The 21071-nt window shown below is 35.7% G+C and overlaps 1 protein-coding gene across 1 annotated transcript; it reads right to left on the bottom strand.

Annotated features, from left to right (window-relative positions):
* Positions 1–4091: 4091 nt before the first annotated feature.
* On the bottom strand, positions 4092–9021 carry LOC114499022 (olfactory receptor 5D13-like). The gene is made up of 2 exons (XM_028514983.2): positions 8810–9021; positions 4092–5633 (listed from the first exon to the last, which is right to left on the bottom strand). The coding sequence occupies exons 1-2, from the start codon at positions 8836–8838 to the stop codon at positions 4688–4690; spliced, it is 975 nt and encodes a 324-aa protein (XP_028370784.2). The 5' UTR covers positions 8839–9021; the 3' UTR covers positions 4092–4687.
* Positions 9022–21071: the final 12050 nt, after the last annotated feature.

Raw genomic sequence — 21071 nt, 5'->3', positions numbered from 1 at the left:
CTTCTAGGACTTTAATGGTGTCACGATTTATATTTAAGTCTTTTATCCACCTTGAATCTATTTTTGTGTATGGTGGAAGTTGGTGTTCGAGTTTCATTTTTTTGCACGTAGCTGTCCAGTTCTCCCAACACCATTTGTTGAAGAGGCTATTTTTATTCCATTTTATGTTGTTGCTTCCTTTGTCAAATATTAATTGACCGTAGAGGCTTGGGTTTATTTCTGGGCTCTCTGTTCTGTTCCATTGGTCCATGTGCCTGTTTTTATGCCAGTACCAGGCAGTTTTGATTACAGTGGCCTTGTAGTATAGTTTAGTGTCAGGTATTGTGATCCCTCCTACTTTACTCTTCTTTCTCAAAGTTGCAGCAGCTATTCGGGGTTGTTTATGGTTCCATATAAATTGTTGAAGTGTTTGTTCTATGTCTGTGAAATATGCCATTCGTACTTTAATAGGTATTGCATTGAATGTGTAAATTGCTTTTGGTAGTATGGACATTTTGATGATATTAATTCTTCCAATCCATGAACACGGTATATGCTTCCATTTGTTTGTGTCTTCCTTGCTTTCTCTCCTCAGTGTTATGTAGTTTTCTGAATACAGGTCTTTTACCTCTTTGGTTAGGTTTATTCCTAGGTATTTCATTTTTCTTTTTGCTATTTCAAATGGGATTTTTTTCTTGATTTCTGCTTCTGCTGTTTCATTGTTGGTGTACATAAATGCCTTTGATTTCTGGATATTGACTTTGTATCCCGCTGTTTTGCCAAATTCATTTATTAGGTCAAGCAGTTTTTTGGTGGAGTCTATAGGATTTTCTATGTGCACTATCATGTCATCTGCGAACAGTGACGGTTTTGTTTCCTCCTTTCCGATTTGGATGCCTTTTATTTCTTTTTCTTGTCTGATTGCTGTGGCTAGAACTTCCAGAACTATATGGGACCTCATCAAAATTAAAAGCTTTTGCACAGCTAAAGAAAACAGTATCAAAATAAAAAGAGAACCAACTGTATGGGAAAACATATTTGCCAATGATACCTCAGACAACGGTTTAATCTCCAATGTATATAAAGAACTTACATGACTCCACTCTAAGAAGACAAGGAATCAATTAAAAAATGGGCAAAGGACTTGAACAGACACTTCTCCAAGGAGGACATACAGAAGATCCAAAGACACATGAAACGATGCTCAATATCGCTAGCCATCAGAGAGATGCACATTAAAACCACAATGAGATACCACTTCACACCAGTCAGAATGGCCATCATAAACAAAGCAACAAACAACAAGTGTTGGAGAGGCTGTGGAGAAAGGGGGTCCCTAGTGCACTGTTGGTGGGACTGCAGACTGGTACAACCACTATGGAAAGCAGTTCGGAACTTCCTCAGAAAACTAAAAATGGATCTGCCTTTTGACCCGGCAATTCCACTGCTGGGACTTTATCCTAAGAATACTAAAACACCAATTCAAAAGAACCTATGTATCCCAATGTTCATAGCAGCACAATTTACAATAACTAGGTGCTGGAAGCAACCTAGATGCCCATCAGTAAATGAATGGATCAAAAAACTATGGTACATTTACACAATGGAATTCTATGCACCAGAAAGAAAGAAGGAGGTCCTACCCTTTGCAACAGCATGGATGGAGCTGGAAAGCATTATGCTAAGCGAAACAAGCCAGGCAGTGAAAGACAAATACCACATGATATCACCTTTAACAGGAATCTAAACAACAAAACAAAACAAACAAACTAGCAAAATATAACCAAAGACACTGAAATAGGGGATAGTCTGACAGTGACCAGAGGGGAGAGAAGAGGGAATTTCAGGAGGGAATGGGTAGGGTTTACAGGAACAAATTCGGAGGACACATGGACAAAAAGTAGGTGTGGGGGATAATGGGGGGGAAGGGGGGGGTTGGGTGGGTGGGCTAGAATGGGAGTAGGGGGGAGAAAACTGTACTTGAACAATGATTAAAATAAAAAAAAGTTTAAAAAAAAGAATTATATCTTCTCTAATGTGCCATCTGCATTAAGCACAAGGCTATAATTATTCATAAGGCCTTCCAGAAATTTTAATGATAGCAGTAGGGAAATAAACACCAAATGTAGGAAACTACCCCTAGATATTTCTTCTTTCAAATACACAAGCACAAGGTGATTTTCCTGTATGTTCCATGGGGCTTCATCCTTGCATTTGGAATGCAGATTTTTTCATCAGCAAGACTGCCCTTCAGCTTGTCCAAACTCTGCGTCCAGGCAGCCACATGCAGGAAGCACAGAGCACTGATGCAGGAGCTCCACAGCCCCTTCTTCTCACTGCCCACCTGAATTTCCTGTCTCTTTCAGGGGCCATCTTTTTCTAACAGGATGAAGATTAGGAAAGACCAGTTATGCAACAGAAAATACCACCTACCACCCATGGATACTCATATTGTAGGACAGTTTTCCAGCATTAGCAAATTCCTAAAGACTCATTTATTACTGAACATGGTGTGAACATGAGTATCTACCTAATGTGGTCTACAATCGACTTATCACATTTGCTGCATTAAGTGACTATTAAGTCTACACAGTCTTCCTTTAATCTTGTGAATAACTTTACCAAAAATCTTGTCACAGCTCCACAGAAACAGGCCCATCCAAGCCACCACCAAGAACTGAAAGTAAGAACAGTATAAATCATACACACTGAAGAGCCTGTCACTAGCACTTTATTAGAACCCTCATTCAAATCACTTATATTAACATACATTCCCTTCATCATTTAAAATGTGTACATTCGGATCAAATTCATAATTTTGAAGTTCTTGGAGATTTTCTGCATTATGTTTGTGTAAATGTTCACTCAAACACATTTCTGGAATAACCCATGATCTTTCCTAAAGAAAATTACTGCTCTCCAGAGTGTTATTTCGTCATTTGTTTTGTTTTCTCCTCTAAGACAGACACCTAATTCGAGTTTTAAAATCATAATTTACCTACTTTCTATCATTTATGTGTTTTTTAAAGATGAGGATCTTAAATTCAAGGACTTATAGCACCTATCAATATGCTCCAGTCTACACTGTGTTCACCACCCTTAAATACATATATTGTGTCATTAAATAGTTAATTAACATACACAGTTTATTAAAGTATTATTGACAGGAACATTTCATTGAACATGTATGACATCTGGTTGACAGAAAATTGAAAGTTAAATACATCACATAAATGTCTAATTATACATCTTGAATTATCGATAATATTGTATGTATTGCTAACCAAGACCATTAAGAGATTACATTACAAAGTTTGATAGCAATTCTTATGGTAATAAAAATCAGAATTTGTTTTATCTGGAGTTAAAACATTCATGATTTGGGTGAAACCAGTAACATAACTCACAGCCTGCAGTTACACTGGAACCATGATACTTAGAAATTTGCCCAGATTTTCTCTGTCCTATGAGACATCGACCTGACCAGCAAGCACTCCAGCAAAAGTCATTTAATGAAGTCATTCCAGTGGCCTGCCCATTTAGGAAAAGTCTGTCAAACTAGAACAGTTATATTGTATTTATTGGAAGATAGGAAAAGAACACTTTCATGAAGAAAACCTGACTATAAACTTTAGATATATTGAAATATCGAGAAACCCTCATTTTCCTCTATGTCTATGCACATTGTCAGGTAACATTTCAGTTCTACACGGGGCAGGTATACTTTGTGCTCAGTTCTGTGATTTGCATTGGCTAACAGAATGTTAACAGACATAAGAAAAAAGGCAGCTTGATCTACCTTTTGTTATAGCAGGTATTTTCTCCTGTGTCTCAACCACCAACAATGCAAGAAATTCTATAACTAACCCAACAACACAGAGCATAGCTACTCAATTACCTTACAGTTCTACAGAGTGGAGGTGAATTTGTCAGGCTAGCCAAGATGGTCTAGCTGATATTTACAGAAGGGCTTCCCATTCAATGCACCAATAAAAAAAAATGCCATACATATTACTGAAATTGTATGCTATTTTATTATTATGAAGCAACACATATGCCCAACTCAAGACTGGCATCAATGACAATTCTAGATATTATCATAGGTATTTCTGAAGTGTATAATTATTAGTTATTTTTATCTTTTGTACACAAAGAGCAAATAAATTTATATTAATAAGTATAATGTAACCAAACAGTAACCTGGATTTAGGAGGGACGGGACAAGTTTATGCTTTCTTTGCACTTACAATGTATGAATCCTTCCTGAGTGGAATTAAAATTTTCTTTTAAATGCACTCTCTGTTAACAACTCTTAATTTACTACATTGCTTTTGATGTATGCTCCATCAGGGTAAGCTATAACTATGGAAAGTAACTCTTTAAACCCATTTATCAAAGACTGAAAAAAGAATAGAAGATTCCTCTGGGAAGCTAAATGGTACTGTGTCCTAATGCAGAGATCTGTACAGGACAATCTCTGTGTGTAAAGACTTAATGTAAATGGTCTGAGCTTTAATTATTGTCATTTACCATTTTGTAGCTGATGTACTAAAGTTTAAAATGAACAGAGGTTGAAATATCCATCAACTGGGGAGTAATGTTAAACCTATGCACCACTTCTCTTTTTGGAAAAGATTTTGAAGTGTTAGATACTAGAAAACTGGACAGAAATCCACAATGCAATTGGAAATCAATCAGTATACCTTAGCTATTTTACATTAAAAGACATTAATTTGGTATTGATTAACTTCCTGACAGTCTCCTTCACTTCTTTGTTCCTGAGGCTGTAGATCAGTGGGTTCAGCATGGGGATGACAACTGTGTAAAAGACAGAGGCCACCTTGATCATGAGCCAGGAGCTTTTGGAGTTAGGAACACAGTAGAGAAAAAGAATGGTCCCATGGAAGATAGTGATGGCAGTCAAGTGGGATGCACATGTGGAGAAGGCCTTGTGGCGCCCCCCAGTTGAAGGCATCCTCATGACAGTGATGAAAATGAAAATGTAGGAAGTGAGAATGATCACCAAGCTGCTTATTTCATTGAATGTGGCAGACACTAATAGGATCTTCTGGATAATATAAGGGTCAGAACAAGACTCAGAAACAATAGCAGCAGGCTCACAGACAAAGTTATGTATGATATTATTTCCTCTGAAGGTTAAGTGCACTAGAAAGTAGGTAAGGGTCAGGGAACAAGCTATACCCCAAGAGTATGATGTACCCACCAACAGGGAACAAAGCTTCTGAGACATGACTGCTGTGTACAGAAGAGGGTTACACACTGCCACAAATCGGTCATAGGCCATCACTGCCAACATGAATGTCTCTGTCACCACAGATATGCAGCCCAAGGAGAACTGCATGATGCATCCTGTGAAGGAGATGGTCCTGTCTCCCACAACCAAGTTTTCCAGAAGTTTGGGTGTAACCACTGTAGAGTAGCAGAAATCAAGAAAGGATAAGTGGCTGAGAAAATAGTACATGGGGGTGTGGAGTTTGGGGTTGATCCTGATGATCATGACCATGCCCAGGTTCCCCAGCACAGTGACTGTGTAGATTGCTAAGAACAACAGGAACAGAGGCACCTGGAGCTCTGGATACTCTGAGAAGCCCAGGAGGATGAAGGTGACCTCATCACTCTGGTTTTCTAGGTTCCTGTGGACAACATGGGAAAGGTGGCCCAGAAAAATGAGAAGCAAAGTTTGGATAAGGCAGGTTAAAATGAGCAAATGTTGAAAGACATGAATATACATAGTGTTGTGCAAAGTACTTGCTTTCATTTATTTGTTTCTTATTTCAAAAGCTAGAATTTACTAATACCAAAATTTGAAGTAAGTTTAAAATCTGTGCTGATGGAATAATAAAAGAAGGAGGAACAACATAGTGTTGTCTCTGTTACATTCTAGATAAGACTCATTATCCTCAGAGACAGTAAGCGTCATGAGAAGGATTAGTCTAGATTTTGCCTCAACATGAGTTTAGTTAAAAAGCTTGTCTTGGAGGAAATATGTATCGATAATTTCTTCCCTACCTAACCAGTTTTACAAGGAGAAGTTAAAACTCAAAAGGAAATTCATGGTCTAGCAAAACTGTCATTAAAATTTTTCTGTTTTTCTTTTTTACTGTTGTTGGTATAGCTATGTTTTAATTTCCCTTTCTAGAGACTTTCTTATAGTTGGTCACATATTTCTCTCCCCATATTTTAGATATCTCCTGAGGAAAAATAATACCCTTGATCAGTCATATTGACCTAATCATTCAAATTTTAAAAATGTTTTACCCTTTCTTGGTATAATATATCTGGTATTTATAGGGACTTGTGTAGAAATATATTTTTATCTTTATTTTATTTTTATTATGCTGGAGACTTTTCTACTACATCATCACTAGATCATCAATTCAAACCCTTTAAACATGGGTCACTGCCCTTAGGTATTACAGTGTGGTTTCTATTTGGTTAGGCATTGAGGTTTGATAAACATAAAGATAATCCTTACAATTTCTTCTTCTCTAAGTTGCTTTATCTCTCCCAATAATTTTATGTCTACTTGACATATTCCTCAAAACTATAGTCATGCTATTAACTATGCCTTTACCTATAATTATAAGCCTCAGAAATATCAAATTTATTCACATCTCCAACAAAATACATATTTTACTGGTTTTTATCAATTACTATTTTATCATGTCTATTCCACAGCAAAATAAAATTCACAAAAGCAAAGATGGGACATTGGACAGACTAGGTACTCAGTAACATCTACTGGAGAAATGAACATGTATTATGTGAGTAAACTCTGGGAGCATAATACACTTGTATTGCTGTAAAAGCTCATAAAAATACTAAAGTTAGAATTGCCTATTCAATCAGGACCATTCTGTAAACTCACAATGCTCTGAGATGCACATCTTCAGTCGTACAAAACAAGTTGTCACAGCGAAACCTCTTGGGACCTAATCTTCCTAAAATATCGGAAAATAAGGATGTATAGCAGGGGAAAGGATACATTTAATATTTTTTAATGTCTTGTGTTCCTCCAAAATGTCTCAGCTACTTTTTTCTGCTAAGCAATTATTCTCAGAGCCACTTCCTGACTACTTACTAAAACCTGAAATGGCACTAGGCATAAAGGGAAAATCTTTCCATGTACAACTTAAAATTCTATGTCTTGTGATGAGCTGAAATAAAATACTCTATCATTTTCACTTGGTTATTATGCCTTTATCCTGCATGATCACACATAGCACTTAAAGGTTTCCTGCATATATAACAATATCATTCACATCTTGCGGTACCTTTTCTTCTCCAAATGTTCTTTCAAATTCCTTTGATTTTATACTTATGGTTTGATCTTCCACCACATTTATTATAATTCCCGAATGTGTTTTTCAGCTTCCCATAAAACTCATCAAATACAAATTTCATAACTGAGCACATTTTTTCTTACTTTTTCCAAAATATGTATTTGTTTTTTATGGCCATTATAATAATGCCTGAGCATTCCAGGTTGAAGGGGAAATTATCACCATCAAAAATAAATACAGCAAAATACCCTTTAGTAGATGATTACATATAGAAGATTTGGCACATATAGGCAATGGAATACTACTCAGACATAAGATAAGATTAAATACTTCCATTTGTGACAACTGGATGGATCTTAGAATATCATGTTAAGCAAAATAATTCAGAGAGAAAAAGTAAAGGATCACATGATTTCACTCATGTGTGAGATATAAACTGAAAGCAACAAATGAACAAACAAGAAAATCAAACAAATAACACTCATAGACACAGACAGCAGTATGGTAATTACCCAAGAAGAAGAGGGTGGGGAGGCGATAAAGGATAAAGTGGTGCAAATACATAATGAAGGAAGATGTCTTGACTTTGGGTGATGTGCACACAGTGCAATGTACAGATGATGTATCAGAGAATTGTACACTTGAAACTATATACTTTTATTAACCAATGTCATCCCAATAACTATTTTTTTATGATTTTTATTTATTTATAGAGAGGGTAGGGAGGGAGATAGAGAGAGAGAGAAACATCAATGTGCGGTTGCTGGGGGTCATGGCCTGCAACCCATGCATGTACCCTCACTGGGAATTGAATCTGTGACACTTTGGTTCACAGCCCACACTCAATCCACTGAGCTATGCCAGCCAGGGCCAATAACTTTAACTTAAAGAAAATAAATATGATTTCTGATATGTATTCATCTCATTCTTACCCACATATCTTGTCCATGTGTCTGACTTTTCACTCCATCTCCTGCCCTCTGTATTTATAGCATCAGACGTGGGGCCAAAGTTCACAGTTCCCCATTTAGGCCCACGAAGTGTCAAACAAGTCCAGTTGACTGAGAGCTCCAGGTGCTGTGCACACAACTCCTCTTCTTTCCAGTGATATCTAACCTGGAGTGGCTTTCTCACTGCACATCCACTCTTTGCTCAGCACTGTCATAGGCATTGTAGAAACTATGAAATTATGAAACTATGAAACTGTGAAATTTTTTCACAATAGTTTTCCCTTCTGAGAATTAATTTGAGGAATAATATATATAGTGACAAATGATATATTACAACATAGAATTTTTTATTATTAAAAATTGAAGTTTGCAGGTATAAAGAGAGAGATAAGAATATTGTGATCAACAAAAACTGAAACTTTCTTAGTGATGTAAGTCAGTGAATATTCAGATACTTGCCATCAGCTAACTAGGCATCCTGGCAGTTAGAGTGGCATGTGTTTGCCTCCTGCAAAGATTGCTGGTATACATTACTTTCCTCCTAAATTGAAATAAAATAAGAGTAAATCAACTCACCTGAGTGTAGAAGAATTTGACTTACTCATTTACTAAAGTTTCTTTGCTAAAATTAATGAACTCCCAAAAAGTTCCTGCTGAGATTTCAACTTTGAAAATTATATAGTAACAACCCTGGAAAAATATGAATAGGAGTCTACAGTATATTGCAATATTTCAGGGAAATGACTTTTTTCTCAAATCTATTATAAATAAATTTAGGAGATGACAGAGAGAAAAGGAGATCAAAAAGCTGAATCTTAACACCAAACTGTGTTACATATAGATGCCACCAAGACCTTAGGGATGTTAGCCCCGGAGAATATCATTGAAGTATTGCCTAGGAGAATACCATTGGAATATTGCCTGGGTAGAGCAATTAGGTGAAGTAATGGCTAATGTGATATTTTGGTTGTATGTAATTTCTTCTAAACATAAGGGAATAATTTTATCATCATTTTTTAAATATAAAATCTTTATTATATTTTTCCATTACCATTTAGTACTTAAAAATCCCCTCCCACCCCAGCAATCACATGCTGTTGTCTATGTCCATGAGTCCTTTTTCCTTTCCACTCATCCCTCCACCCCTTAACCTCTGCCCTCCCTTAGCTGTCATGTGCTCTCCATCTATGAGCCTATCCCTGTTTTGCTTGTTAGTTCAGTTTGTTCATGAGATTCTACATAGGAGTGAAATCATATGGCATTTGTCTTTCTCTGACTGGATTATTTCACCTTGCATATTGTTCTCCAGGTCCATCCATGCTGTTGCAAAAGGGTAAAATTTTCTTCTTTTTTGTGGCTGAGTAGATTTCCATTGTGTAAACATCCCATAGTTGTTTTATCCACACATCTATTGATGAACACACAGGCTGCTTCCATATCTTGGTGATTGTAAATAATACTACAATGAACACAGGGGTGCTTATGCTCTTTTGAAATAGGGTTTTGGATTCCTTTGGATATATTCCCTGAAGTGAGATTGCTGGGTCAAAAGGCAGTTCCATTTTTAACTTTTTGAGGTATCTCCATATTGCTTTCCACAGTGGCTGCACCAGGCTGCATTCCTACCAGCAGTGCCAAAGGATTCCCCTGTCTCTACAACCTCACCAGCACTTGTTTGCTGATTTATTGATGATAGTCATTCTGACAGGTGTGAGATGATATCTCATTGTGATTTTTATTTGGATTTCTCTGATGATTAGTGATGTTGAGCAACTTTTCTTTTGTCCATTGGGCATCTGTATGTCCTCCTTGGAGAAGTGCTTATTTAGGTCCTTTGCCCATTTCTTAACTGGATTATTGGGTTTCTTAGTGTTGAGTTTTACAAGTACTTTATAAATTTTAGATATTAACCCCTTATCAGACATATCAGAGAATATGTTCTCCCATTCTGTGGGTTGTCTTTTTATTTTGTAGATGATTTCCTTTGCTGTGCAAAACCTTTTTAGTTTAATGAAGTACTATTTGTTAATTTTTTCTTTTGTTTTCCTTGCCTGGGGAGATACATCAGATAAAAAAATTGCTACAAGCAATATCTGAGATTTCATTGCCTGAGTTTTCTTCTGGGATTTTTATGGTTTCGGGTCTTCAGGCCTTCAGGTTTTATCATTTAAGTCTTTGATCTGTTTTGAATTTGTTCTTGTGTGTGGTGTAAGAAGGTGGTCTGGTTTCATTTTTCTACATCAATTTGCCCAATTTTCCCAACATCATTTATTAAATAGACTATCTTTAGCCCATTGTATGTGCCTGATTCCTCTGTCAAATAGTAGTTGACTATAAAGGTGTGGGTTTATCTCTGGGGTCTCTATTCTGTTCCATTGATCTGTATGTATCTGTTTTTAGGCCAGTACCAGGCTGTGTTGATTACTATGGCCTATGACCTTATAGTATAGTTTGATATTAGGTAGAATGATTTCTCCAACTTTCTTCTCCTTTTTTCAAGATCACAGTTGCTATGCTGGGCCTTTTGTGCTTCCATATATGTTTTTGAAGTATTTGTTCTGCTTCTGTGAAATGCATCATCTTGATAGGAATCTTCATACGAATTGTGTTGTATCTATAGATTGCTTTGAGAAGTGTGGACATTTTAATGATGTTAGTTCTTTCTCTCCATAAACATAGTATGTGCTTCCACTTATCTGTATTTTCTTCAATTCCTTTTTTCAGCATCTTATTATCTTCTGAGTAGATGTCTTTTACATCCTTGGTTAGGTTTGTCCCTAGGTATTTTATTCTTTTTGAAACGATTGTTAATGGAATTGTTTTCTTAATTTCCCTTTCTCTTAGTTTGTTTTTGGCATATTGAATGCAGGTGATTTCTGGATATTAATTTTGTATACTGCTACTTTGCTGAATTCATTTATCAGTTCTAATAGTTTCTTGGTGGAATCTTTGGGATTCTATATGTATGGCATCATATTATCTTCACATAAAGACAGTTTTACTTCTTCCTTTCCAATTTAGATGCCTTTTATTTCTTTACTTGTCTGATTGCTGTGGCTAAGACTTCCAGTACTATGTTGAATAAGAGAGGTGAAAGTGGACATCCCTGACTTGTTCCCAATCTTAAGGGAAGTGCTTGTAATTTTTGCCTATTGAGTATGATGCTGGCAGTGGGTTTGTCATATATGGCCTTTATTATGTTTAGATATGTTCCCTCTAGTCCCACTTTGCTGAGTTTCTATCATAAATGAGTGCTGGATTTTATCAAAAGCTTTTGTCTGCATTACTGATATAATAATGTGGTTTTTATTTTTCATTTTGTTTATGTGGTGAATCACATATTGATTTTTTAATGTTGCATCATCCCTGCATTCTAAGAATAAATCCCACTTGATCATGGTGTGTAATTTTTTTGATGCATTGTTGTATTTGGTTTGCTAATATTTTATTGATGAGTTTAGTGTCTATGTTCATAAGTGATTTAGCCTATAATTTTCTTTCTTTGTAGTATCTTTGTCAGGTTTTGTAATTAGGATAGTGCTGGCCTCATAAAATGAGTTTGGGAGCCTTCCGTCCTCTTGGATTTTTTCTACTTGGAGAAGTAGAGCTATTAGTTCTTTGGGAATGTGTGGTAAAATTCACCTGTGAGAACATATGGTCCAGGGCTTTTGTTTGTTGGGAGTTTTTCGATTACTGCCTCAATTTCAATTTCAGTTTCAGAATTATGCTTCAAATTTATCAGTGTCTTTTCAGATTCTCTTATTCCTCCTGATTTATTTTGGAAGATTATGTTTCTTGATATTTATCCATTTCATCTAGGTTGTGCAATTTGGTGGCATATAGCTGTTCATTGTATTTTCTTACAATTCTTTGTATTTCTTTGGTGTCATTTGGTATTTCTCCTCTTTCATTTCTGATCTTATTTATTGGGGTTCTTTCTCATTTTTCCTTGATGAGTCTGGTTAACAGTCTGTCAATCTTCCTTATCTTTTCAAAGAACCAGCTCTTGGATTCATTAATATGCTGCATCATTTCTTTAGACTCTATTTCATTAATTTCTGCTCTGATCTTAATTATTTCCTTTCTTCTACTCACATTTGGCTTTGTTTTTTGTTCTTTTTCAAGTTCCTTTAAGTGTGAAGTTATATTGTTTATTTGAACTTTTTCTAGTTCTTTTTTTTTATATAGGCCTGTAATGATGTGAATTTCCCTCTTAGGATTGTTTCCCCAATATTTTACACAGTTTGGATTGTTGGATCATTTTCATTTGTTTTAAGGTATCTTGATTTCTTCCTTGATATTGTTGTTGACCCATTCATTGTTTAATAGCATGTTATTTAGCTTCCAGGTCTTTGCATGTTTTTCAGTGTTATTCTTGTGATTGATTTCTAGTTTCATAGCATTATGGTCATAGAAGATGCTTAATATGGTTTCAGTCTTCTTAAATTTATTGAGACTTGTTTTGTGTCCTTGCATGTGGTCTATCCTAGAAAACATTCCATATGCACTTGAAAAGTATGCATATTCTACGGCTTTGTGGTGAAATGCTCTGAAGACATCATTAAGTCCATTTGATCTACTGTGCTGTTTAAGGCCACTGTCTCCTTGTTGATTTTCTGTCTGGAAGATCTATCCATTGAAGTCAATGCGGTGTTAAAATCCCCAACTATGACTGTATTTCTGTCTATCTCTCCTTTTATGTCCATCAAGATTTGCTTTACTTATTTGGGTGCTCCTATGTTGGGTACATAAATGTTTGCTAGGGTTGTATCCACTTGTCAGGTTGTTCCTTTTTTCATTATGTACTGTTCTTCTTTGTCTATTACTATAGCCTTGATTTTAAAGTAAATTTTGTCAGATATATGTACTGCTACCCAGCTTTTCTTTCTTTTCCATTTGCATGAAATATCTTTTTCCAACCCTTTACTTTTTGTCTGTGTTTATCTTTTGATCTGAGATGGGTCTCTTGGAGGCAGCATATATATGGGTCTTGCTTTCATATCCATGTCTTTTGGTTGGAGCATTGAAGCTATTTACATTTAAGGTGATTATTGATAGATATGTATGTAGTGCCATTTTATTGTTAAAAAGGTGTTTTTATTTCCCTCTTTATTTCCTTCTTCTTCTTCTTCTTCTTCTTCTTCTTCTTCTTCTTCTTCTTCTTCTTCTTCTTCTTCATCAAGCAAGCCCTTTAACATTTGTTGCAGTACTAGTTTGGTTTTAACAAACTCCTTTAGCTTTTTGTTGTCTAGGAAGCTCTTTCTCCTTTAGTTTTGAATGTAGCCTTTTTGGGTAAAGTAGCCTTGGTTGTAGATTGGTGCTTTCCATCACCTTGAATATTTCACACTACTCCCCTTTGGCCTGAAATGTTTTTGATGAGTAATTAGATGACAGTCTAATTGGTGTTCCTTTGTAGGTAACCATCTTCTTTTCTCTTGCAGCTTGTAGGAGTCTCTCCTTATCTTCAATCCTTGTCATTTTCATTATGTTGTGTCTCCGTGTGTAGGCTTCTTTGGATCCAACTTGTTTGGCACTCTCTGCATTTCCTGGACTTGTGCATCTTTTTCCTTCACCAGATTCAGGTGGCTTTTGGTATTATTTCTTCAAATAGGTTCTCAACCTCTTGCTCACTGTCTTCTCCTTCTGGGAATCCCATGATGCAAATGTTGTTATGCTTCAGGTTGTCCAAGATGTTTCTTAAGCTCTCCTCATTTTATTGAATTCTTTTTGCTTTTTGCTACTCTACATGATTGTTTTTTTCTACCTCATCTTCCAAAACAGTGATTTGATCTTCTGCTTCATCTAACCTACTATTTATTCCTTTCAATGTATTATTTATCTCAGATATTGCATTCTTTATTTCTGACTGATCCTTTTTTATGGTTTCTATGCCTTTTTTCATGCTGTTGAGTATCCTAATAATCCTTACTCTAAACTTTCTATCTGATCAATTGTTTACTCTCATTTCATCTAGTTCTGGAAAATTCTGTTTTTCTTTCATCTGGGCTCTATTTTTTTGTGTTCCCATTTTGGTTACTTCTTTGTATTTTTCACCTTAGATATTTAACTAATCAGCAATTAAACTGTTTTTGGTGTTAATCTAATCATTCTATAATCAGCAGTCATGCTTAGGCACTTCAAGGTGGGGCAGAATTATTCCTGAGGGTGGAGCTATGTTCCCCCTCAGGCTGATGCCACTTGGAGAGGAGTGCTCTGCCTGTGAAAGATGACTCCTACAGTATGGTGGATGACGTAGTCCATGGAAGGTGGAAGCTGTTCCCTGAGTTTTCTCCCCGAGCCACCAACTCCAGAATCCCCTCAGGCATCTCTAGTCCACTCTGCCCTACCTTTGCTAGCACCCAGAGTAAGTGGCTGCAAATGAAATTGTGTGGTTTGGGCCTTTCTAGTAGTCTGTCCCTGGCCAAATAACACCCCTGCTGCTTTTCACAGCTGGATGCTATTTAGAAGGCTCTGGTGCTGTAGGTTTAAACCTCACAGTTTTCAAGGGGAATGCCCTGGCCACTGAAATGTCCCACCTGCACTTCAGCTGCCTTCCATGGGGGCACAACTAGCCCTCTCATGTCTCCTCCACACTCCCTACCAGTCACATTGTGCTGAAGTGCTTTCTTCTTTCTGTCCATGATTGTAAGGCTTCTCTCCAGTTAGTGTTCAGTTGTTTATTCTAGATGATTTCTCTACAATTTAGTTGCAATTCCATATTGGTCCTGGGAGGAGGTTAGTGTAGCTTTTACTTACTCCTCCACCATCTTGGATCTCCCCATCATTACCTTTGACCTATCAATATTTTAAAAGCATTGAACAAGGTTTAAAGTATTTTGTCTTTAAATTCCTGTAAAATATAGTGATGTATAAAAAAAAAGTCAGCTATTGGAAAACAATTCAAAGAGAATTACTCTTCATCCTGGTTGTATTTCTGGTGTACCCTCTGTATATAAATATATATTTATCATCGTGTATCTTCTTTAAAACTTAACAATAAGTATCATATAATTACATTCCTCACTTCCTTTTTTATTTAACATTATACTATGAGTTTCATTTTCTATGAAAACAATTGATGTTCTTAAAATAACACAGTTTGTATTACTCTTCCACATATGAGCACAATGTTACTCAATGCTTACATTTATTATTAAAATTGAGAAATAATATGTTATTTAAAAAGCCATCATATCTTAACATATAAACATCTCAATCTCAGTTACCTGACTTAATAGAAAGGTGTCAGAAAAATTTTACTGTAAAGATTCATATAGTAAATACTTTTTAATTTGTGGGGCATATAGACTCAATCTTAACTCTTTAATTCTGCATGTTGCAGCATGAATGCAGTCCCAGGTAATACATAAATCAATGGGCATGGTTGTATCTAAAGCATTTTATTAGCCCTGGCTGGCATAGCTCAGTGGATTGAGTGCAGACTGGGAACCAAAGTGTCCCAGGTTCAATTCCCAGCCAGGGTATATTCCTGGGTTGCAGGCCATAACCCCCAGCAACCACACATTAATGTTTCTCTCTCTCTCCCTCTCCCTCTCTCTCCCTCCCTTCCCGCTCTAAAAATAAATAAATAAAATCTTTAAAAAAAAGCATTTTATTTATAAAAAGACAGTGACAAGCTTTGATTTGTGATCATATGAGTTGATCATAATTTGTCAACTCATGCAATTCAAATTTATTTCTTGATTGTTCAAGGTCCAAAATTATTTCCAAATCAGTAGGCAGATGTCCTTGGAGTGGTAATATAATGTGAACCTGGCTTATAATAATGTGATTATTATAATCTAATTTCAATGTAGTGGGAGAAACAGTAATTTGCTTTAAAAGATATTGCACTTTTCTGTATTGTCACCATGCATAAGTTGTTTTGTTTGGTTTGTTCAGTTTTTTACTTTAAGTTTTTATCATGCTTATTAGGGATACTCTTCATAATTTGAAATTATTGACTAATGTTGAAGTTTTTCCTGGTTGGCAAAATCATAACACAACTTTCAACTTGGGACCAAACTATAATGTTAAGTAGAGTATAAGAACAAAAAACAAAAACAGAAGACTTTTTAAGCAGTTATGATAGTGTGAACGAAGGTAGGAATTTGGACCTTCATGTTTCTGCCAGTTAAAAGTAAGATTCGTGCAGGTAGCAGCACAAGATAAGGTTGGAGGGTCAGAGGAGCCAAACTGTGTATGGAATGCAGCTGGAATTTGTGTCGGATGCTGGGCCCTGTACTAGGGGTTCCATGCCAAAAGGACAAGTGTCGAATAATGAAGTTGTGATTGTAAAAAGACATAGGTATTGTGAATGAAATACATTTAGTTCTAATGCAGCACTTATCAATAATTTTGTTCCATTAATAGTTTATGTAGACAGCAAGTGGTAACTCCCATTCTCATTTTAATTTGAAAGGGAGCATTATATTCTTAACAGCATTTCACTGCAGATAGGCCGATGGTTCCAGTAACTAATTACAATTACATGAGTACCTTGTAATGTTAAGTAATTGATAGTGATATTATATATGGGAACTACAGCATCTGGCATCAAATAGCCCAATCAAGGAACTGAACATGTGTGTAATGCACAAAAAAAAACAAACAAAAAGGAACTCTAAATGATGTCTTCAAATATTTCAAGGTTAAAATGTGAAAGACTGGCCTTGTTTTCTATGTCTTCAAGAGAGAAAATTCATTCCATTAGTTTAAAAACCACAGGAAACCCAGTTTCAGAACAAAGAAGAACTTTCTCTCCATAGTATCCAAAAAATAGTATAAATAAATCTTATGGTCCCCTGGTTGCTCAGTCTTACTAATAAGATATTAGAAAGGACTCTACAGATATAAACTTTGGTGGAAGTAAAAGGAAGGATCCAGAAACAATGAAACTTCACAATGTCTCCCTGCATCTCCCATATCCTGTGACCAATCCTCGTATTTCTGTAGAGCTCTCAATAAGATCACTTCACTGTTGGTCTTCTCAAAGTACTCTGTTGTTTGTGAACTATCTCCATGCTTCTCAAAACCCAGAAAATATTCATATCTAACAGGTTAATTGAATTTCCTACCCAATAAAAGTAATTATTATAGTAATTAAATAGGCATGCTCTAACCTTGCTAACCAATAAGAATTTGGTTTAATTCACTCTTTATTAATTCTTGCCTGTAAATGAGTAGACCATTCATGAAGCATATACAAATATACAAATATAGCATACTATGAAAAAATAGAAAATGCAATTCAAAATTGCCTTCCAAATCTAGTGTGATGATAAATAGATGATGGATGGAAGGAAGGAAGGAAGGAAGGAAGGAAGGAAACAGAGAGGAACAAGTACAGAGACAGATAGTGATACCTCTGAGAATGGAAAGTATAAAGTGTGTGCCCATGACTAGTACTCTATGGATAACTCTCAATTACTGTGATTACAGACAATTTTCTTTTTCTTTCTCTGATTTAAGAATGATCTCATATATGGCACATATTTCAAAAAATACTAAAGAGTTAAGATAAATCTGATATGGATCTCTTATTTTCCAGTCTAGTATCATTTCTTATTACACAAGAGACAACTTTTTGTTGGTTGGCTTTTTAATTTATTTTAGTTTGACATAATGAGAAAAAAATGTCAATTTTAATTTCCATAACATTTCAACTTAGACTCTCATCTATTTGTGGTCTTATTCTCAACTGAACTGCATGGTAATAGGTAGATTTTCTCATACAGTCCAGTACAAAATCCCTCTGTACAAAATGTAGCAGTGTGAATTTCTTTCCCTTACAAGCAATACAAACACATATCCACTAGATGGCAGGATGATACCATAATTTAAAATAATACACTAAAATCTCAATTCCTTAGAGAGAGTAACAAACAAAAGAAAAATAACCTGTCCGTATTTTGAATATACTCATTCCACATCCCTTTCTCTCTAGGGTAATGAAACCAATTTTCAAAGGCAATACATTTCTGACCACATTCAAGCACCAAGTCACCTTTAATTTTTATCTTTCTTTTTTCATTTATTAATTTTAAGCTAGGAGTAATGTGTGGTTGTGTTGGCTATTGGTCACTTAGTCAATCACGCACTTTGGGGAATTAAGACTATTAACAGTTTAGCTCTGGCTGGTGTGGCTCAGTGGTTGCGTGCTAGCCTATGAATCAAAAGGTTACTGGTTCAATTCCCAGCCAGAGCACATGCCTGAATTGCAGGCCAGGTCCCTGTGGGAGGCACTCAAGAGGCAACCTCATGTTGATGTTTCTCTCCCTCTCTTTTGGCCTCCATTCCCTCTGTCTAAAAATAAATAAATAAAATCTTTAAAATAGTATTAACAGTTTATTTCAATTCACTTATAATAAATAAATGCACAAATAAAATGGGAATAACTATATAAAGGTGTTACAGGTATAAGAATAAAAGTAAAAATCTTCTCAAAAATACAAATCTTTCTAAAAGCAAAGCACAAACAAAACAAACTAAATAGTGAGAAGCCATTTATTTATGTGATACATATTTAAGGGCCATGTATACATATACACATAAAATATCATACATGTAACATATTACAGGATTAAAGCAGAACATATTAATTACATTAATAAATTTAATGACAAAGTTAAATCCAACACTGTCCTATATATATGAGTAACTCAGCAAAGAGAGTCAGTAAAGTTAAAATTAAAGAATAAGTTAGTAATTTCTAAATTAATTGCATTGTTGTCACAGAATATATTCTGAATGATTTGAGCCCATTGAAATTTGTTGTGGCTTGTTTTATAATCCAGCAATTGATCGATGGTGGCAAATTTGCTGTGTGCACTGAAAAACAAGTATATGCTGGTTTTCTTGGGAGTCCTATTCTGTAAGCGTTGAGGAGGTCAAATAAGTCAGATAAGCCACTTAGAACTTCTATATCCTTAGACATTGTATTGATGCCATCAAGCTTGAGGCCAACATTTAAAAACTTACACTGGGTGCTTCTTAATTAGCATTAAGATTAATTTTGCTTATAGTAAACTGCATGCAGTTTAATACAAAAGGCAGAAGCATCAATGATGTTTAAACATTTTAATTCATTTAAACTGATTGAATGAAGGATGATCTAAAATCATTTCTTCTGTTTTTCTGCTGGGTATAAATGCCACAAACATTCACTTAGTAAACAGTTTCCCAAGAATTCCCACAAATAGTTTTTTTAAGTAAAATACCCTGAAGAATTCCATAATTCCAAAAATTAACATAGAAGAGTATATGCAAGCACAGGTTCAAAATCCAGTTTATGAGGTGTTAAACACTGTAGTTTGCTTCTGGAGGTGTGAGCTCAAATTCATTGCCTATCCACCCTGTGCTTTACTCTCCTCATGTAAAAATAGGGAAAATAATATAAATTTAATGGGCTTAACTGAGCATATAATAAATTAATAAATATAAAAATTATAATAGTGCCTCCAAAATAAGAATGTAATCGTTGTTATTTATTGATGATGATGATGATGATGATGATGATGATTACACTGTCATGTACTTTTTAACACTGAGCTGGATTTTTAACATATATCTTCCATGACTTTAAACTTGAGTTTTCTTATATACAGAAAAAAACTGATGGTTACTGGGACAGGAGAGGGTTTGGGGAGCTGGGTGAAAAGGGTGAAGGGATTACACTGGCATTTATACAACAGTCATGGGCCTATAAAGCACAGCACAGGGAACATGCTCAGTAATATTGTAACAACTGTGTGTGGGGTCAGGTGGGTATGAGACTTACCCAGGGCATCACTTTGTGCATTATATAAATGTCTCACCACCATGCTTGCACCTGGAAGTAATGTAACATTGAATGTCAACAGTAATTGAAAAAAATTTTAATGAAAGATAAAATGCCAATGACTAAGAAATTTTAAGTTTCTTTTATAAAAGTAAGGATTACAAGATTCTGCTGTAAACTGGTGGTATAGGAAGAAGTTGTTTGACACACACATGTAGTCAGATAATCAAAATAACTTGTATTCAAATAATTCTTTCTCATTTGTGAAGTTACTTCAAATTCATTGATCTGATTAGTTGTCCTAAATGTTCTTGCCAGAGACACAAAGCGGTTTCCATGAGCCACAGGGGGGCAAGGAGGACCCCTCATCAAAGTGAACCCCCATCTCAGTTCTCCCTAGGAGGTCCTGGTTTGCACCTGCTCTGGTGTGATCACTAATGGTGCTCACTCTCCCTCCAACTTCTCCCATTTAGATGGCACATTATACATTCACCATACTTAAAACTTTGAAATAATTTCTTCATTCTTGACTGGTATCATTTCTTGCTTCTGCACCAAAGAATTTAAGTTACACGAAAGCTGGGGTTTTGTCTAACTCAGCATCGCACCCTTGGCTCATGGAGGAGCATTAGCACTGGACATTCAGAAGGATGGCACTAGATGAGTGAGTGGTTCCTGTGGACCTCAGAATAGCTTAAGCCTTTTAAAAATGCATTTCAGCCATTTTAATTAGATATTAGATTCCCATTATTTGTTGTTTTACTTTTTTCATTTCAGGAAACTTGCTGGAGTCTCTGAGCATGGAGAATAGAAAAATGTTACTGAATTTATTCTCTTGGGACTAGGACCAAAAAAAGTTCAGATCCTCTGCTTTTTATTTTTCTTATTCTGTTACCTAGCTGTTTAGTTGAAGAAGTTGATTATCATGATTCCTATTACATGCAGTCAGCTAATGAACCAGCCTATACACTTCCCCCTTAATTACCTTGCACTCTCAGACCTCTTTCACACCTCCACTGTGACGTGCAAACTAATGACCAACTTATCAACAGAGAGTGT

This window comes from Phyllostomus discolor, chromosome 6, assembly GCF_004126475.2.
Source record: "Phyllostomus discolor isolate MPI-MPIP mPhyDis1 chromosome 6, mPhyDis1.pri.v3, whole genome shotgun sequence".
In the NCBI taxonomy this organism is placed as follows: Eukaryota; Metazoa; Chordata; class Mammalia; order Chiroptera; family Phyllostomidae; genus Phyllostomus; species Phyllostomus discolor.
Note: the sequence above shows the minus strand (reverse complement) of the source record. Positions and strands in the feature narration are given on the sequence as shown.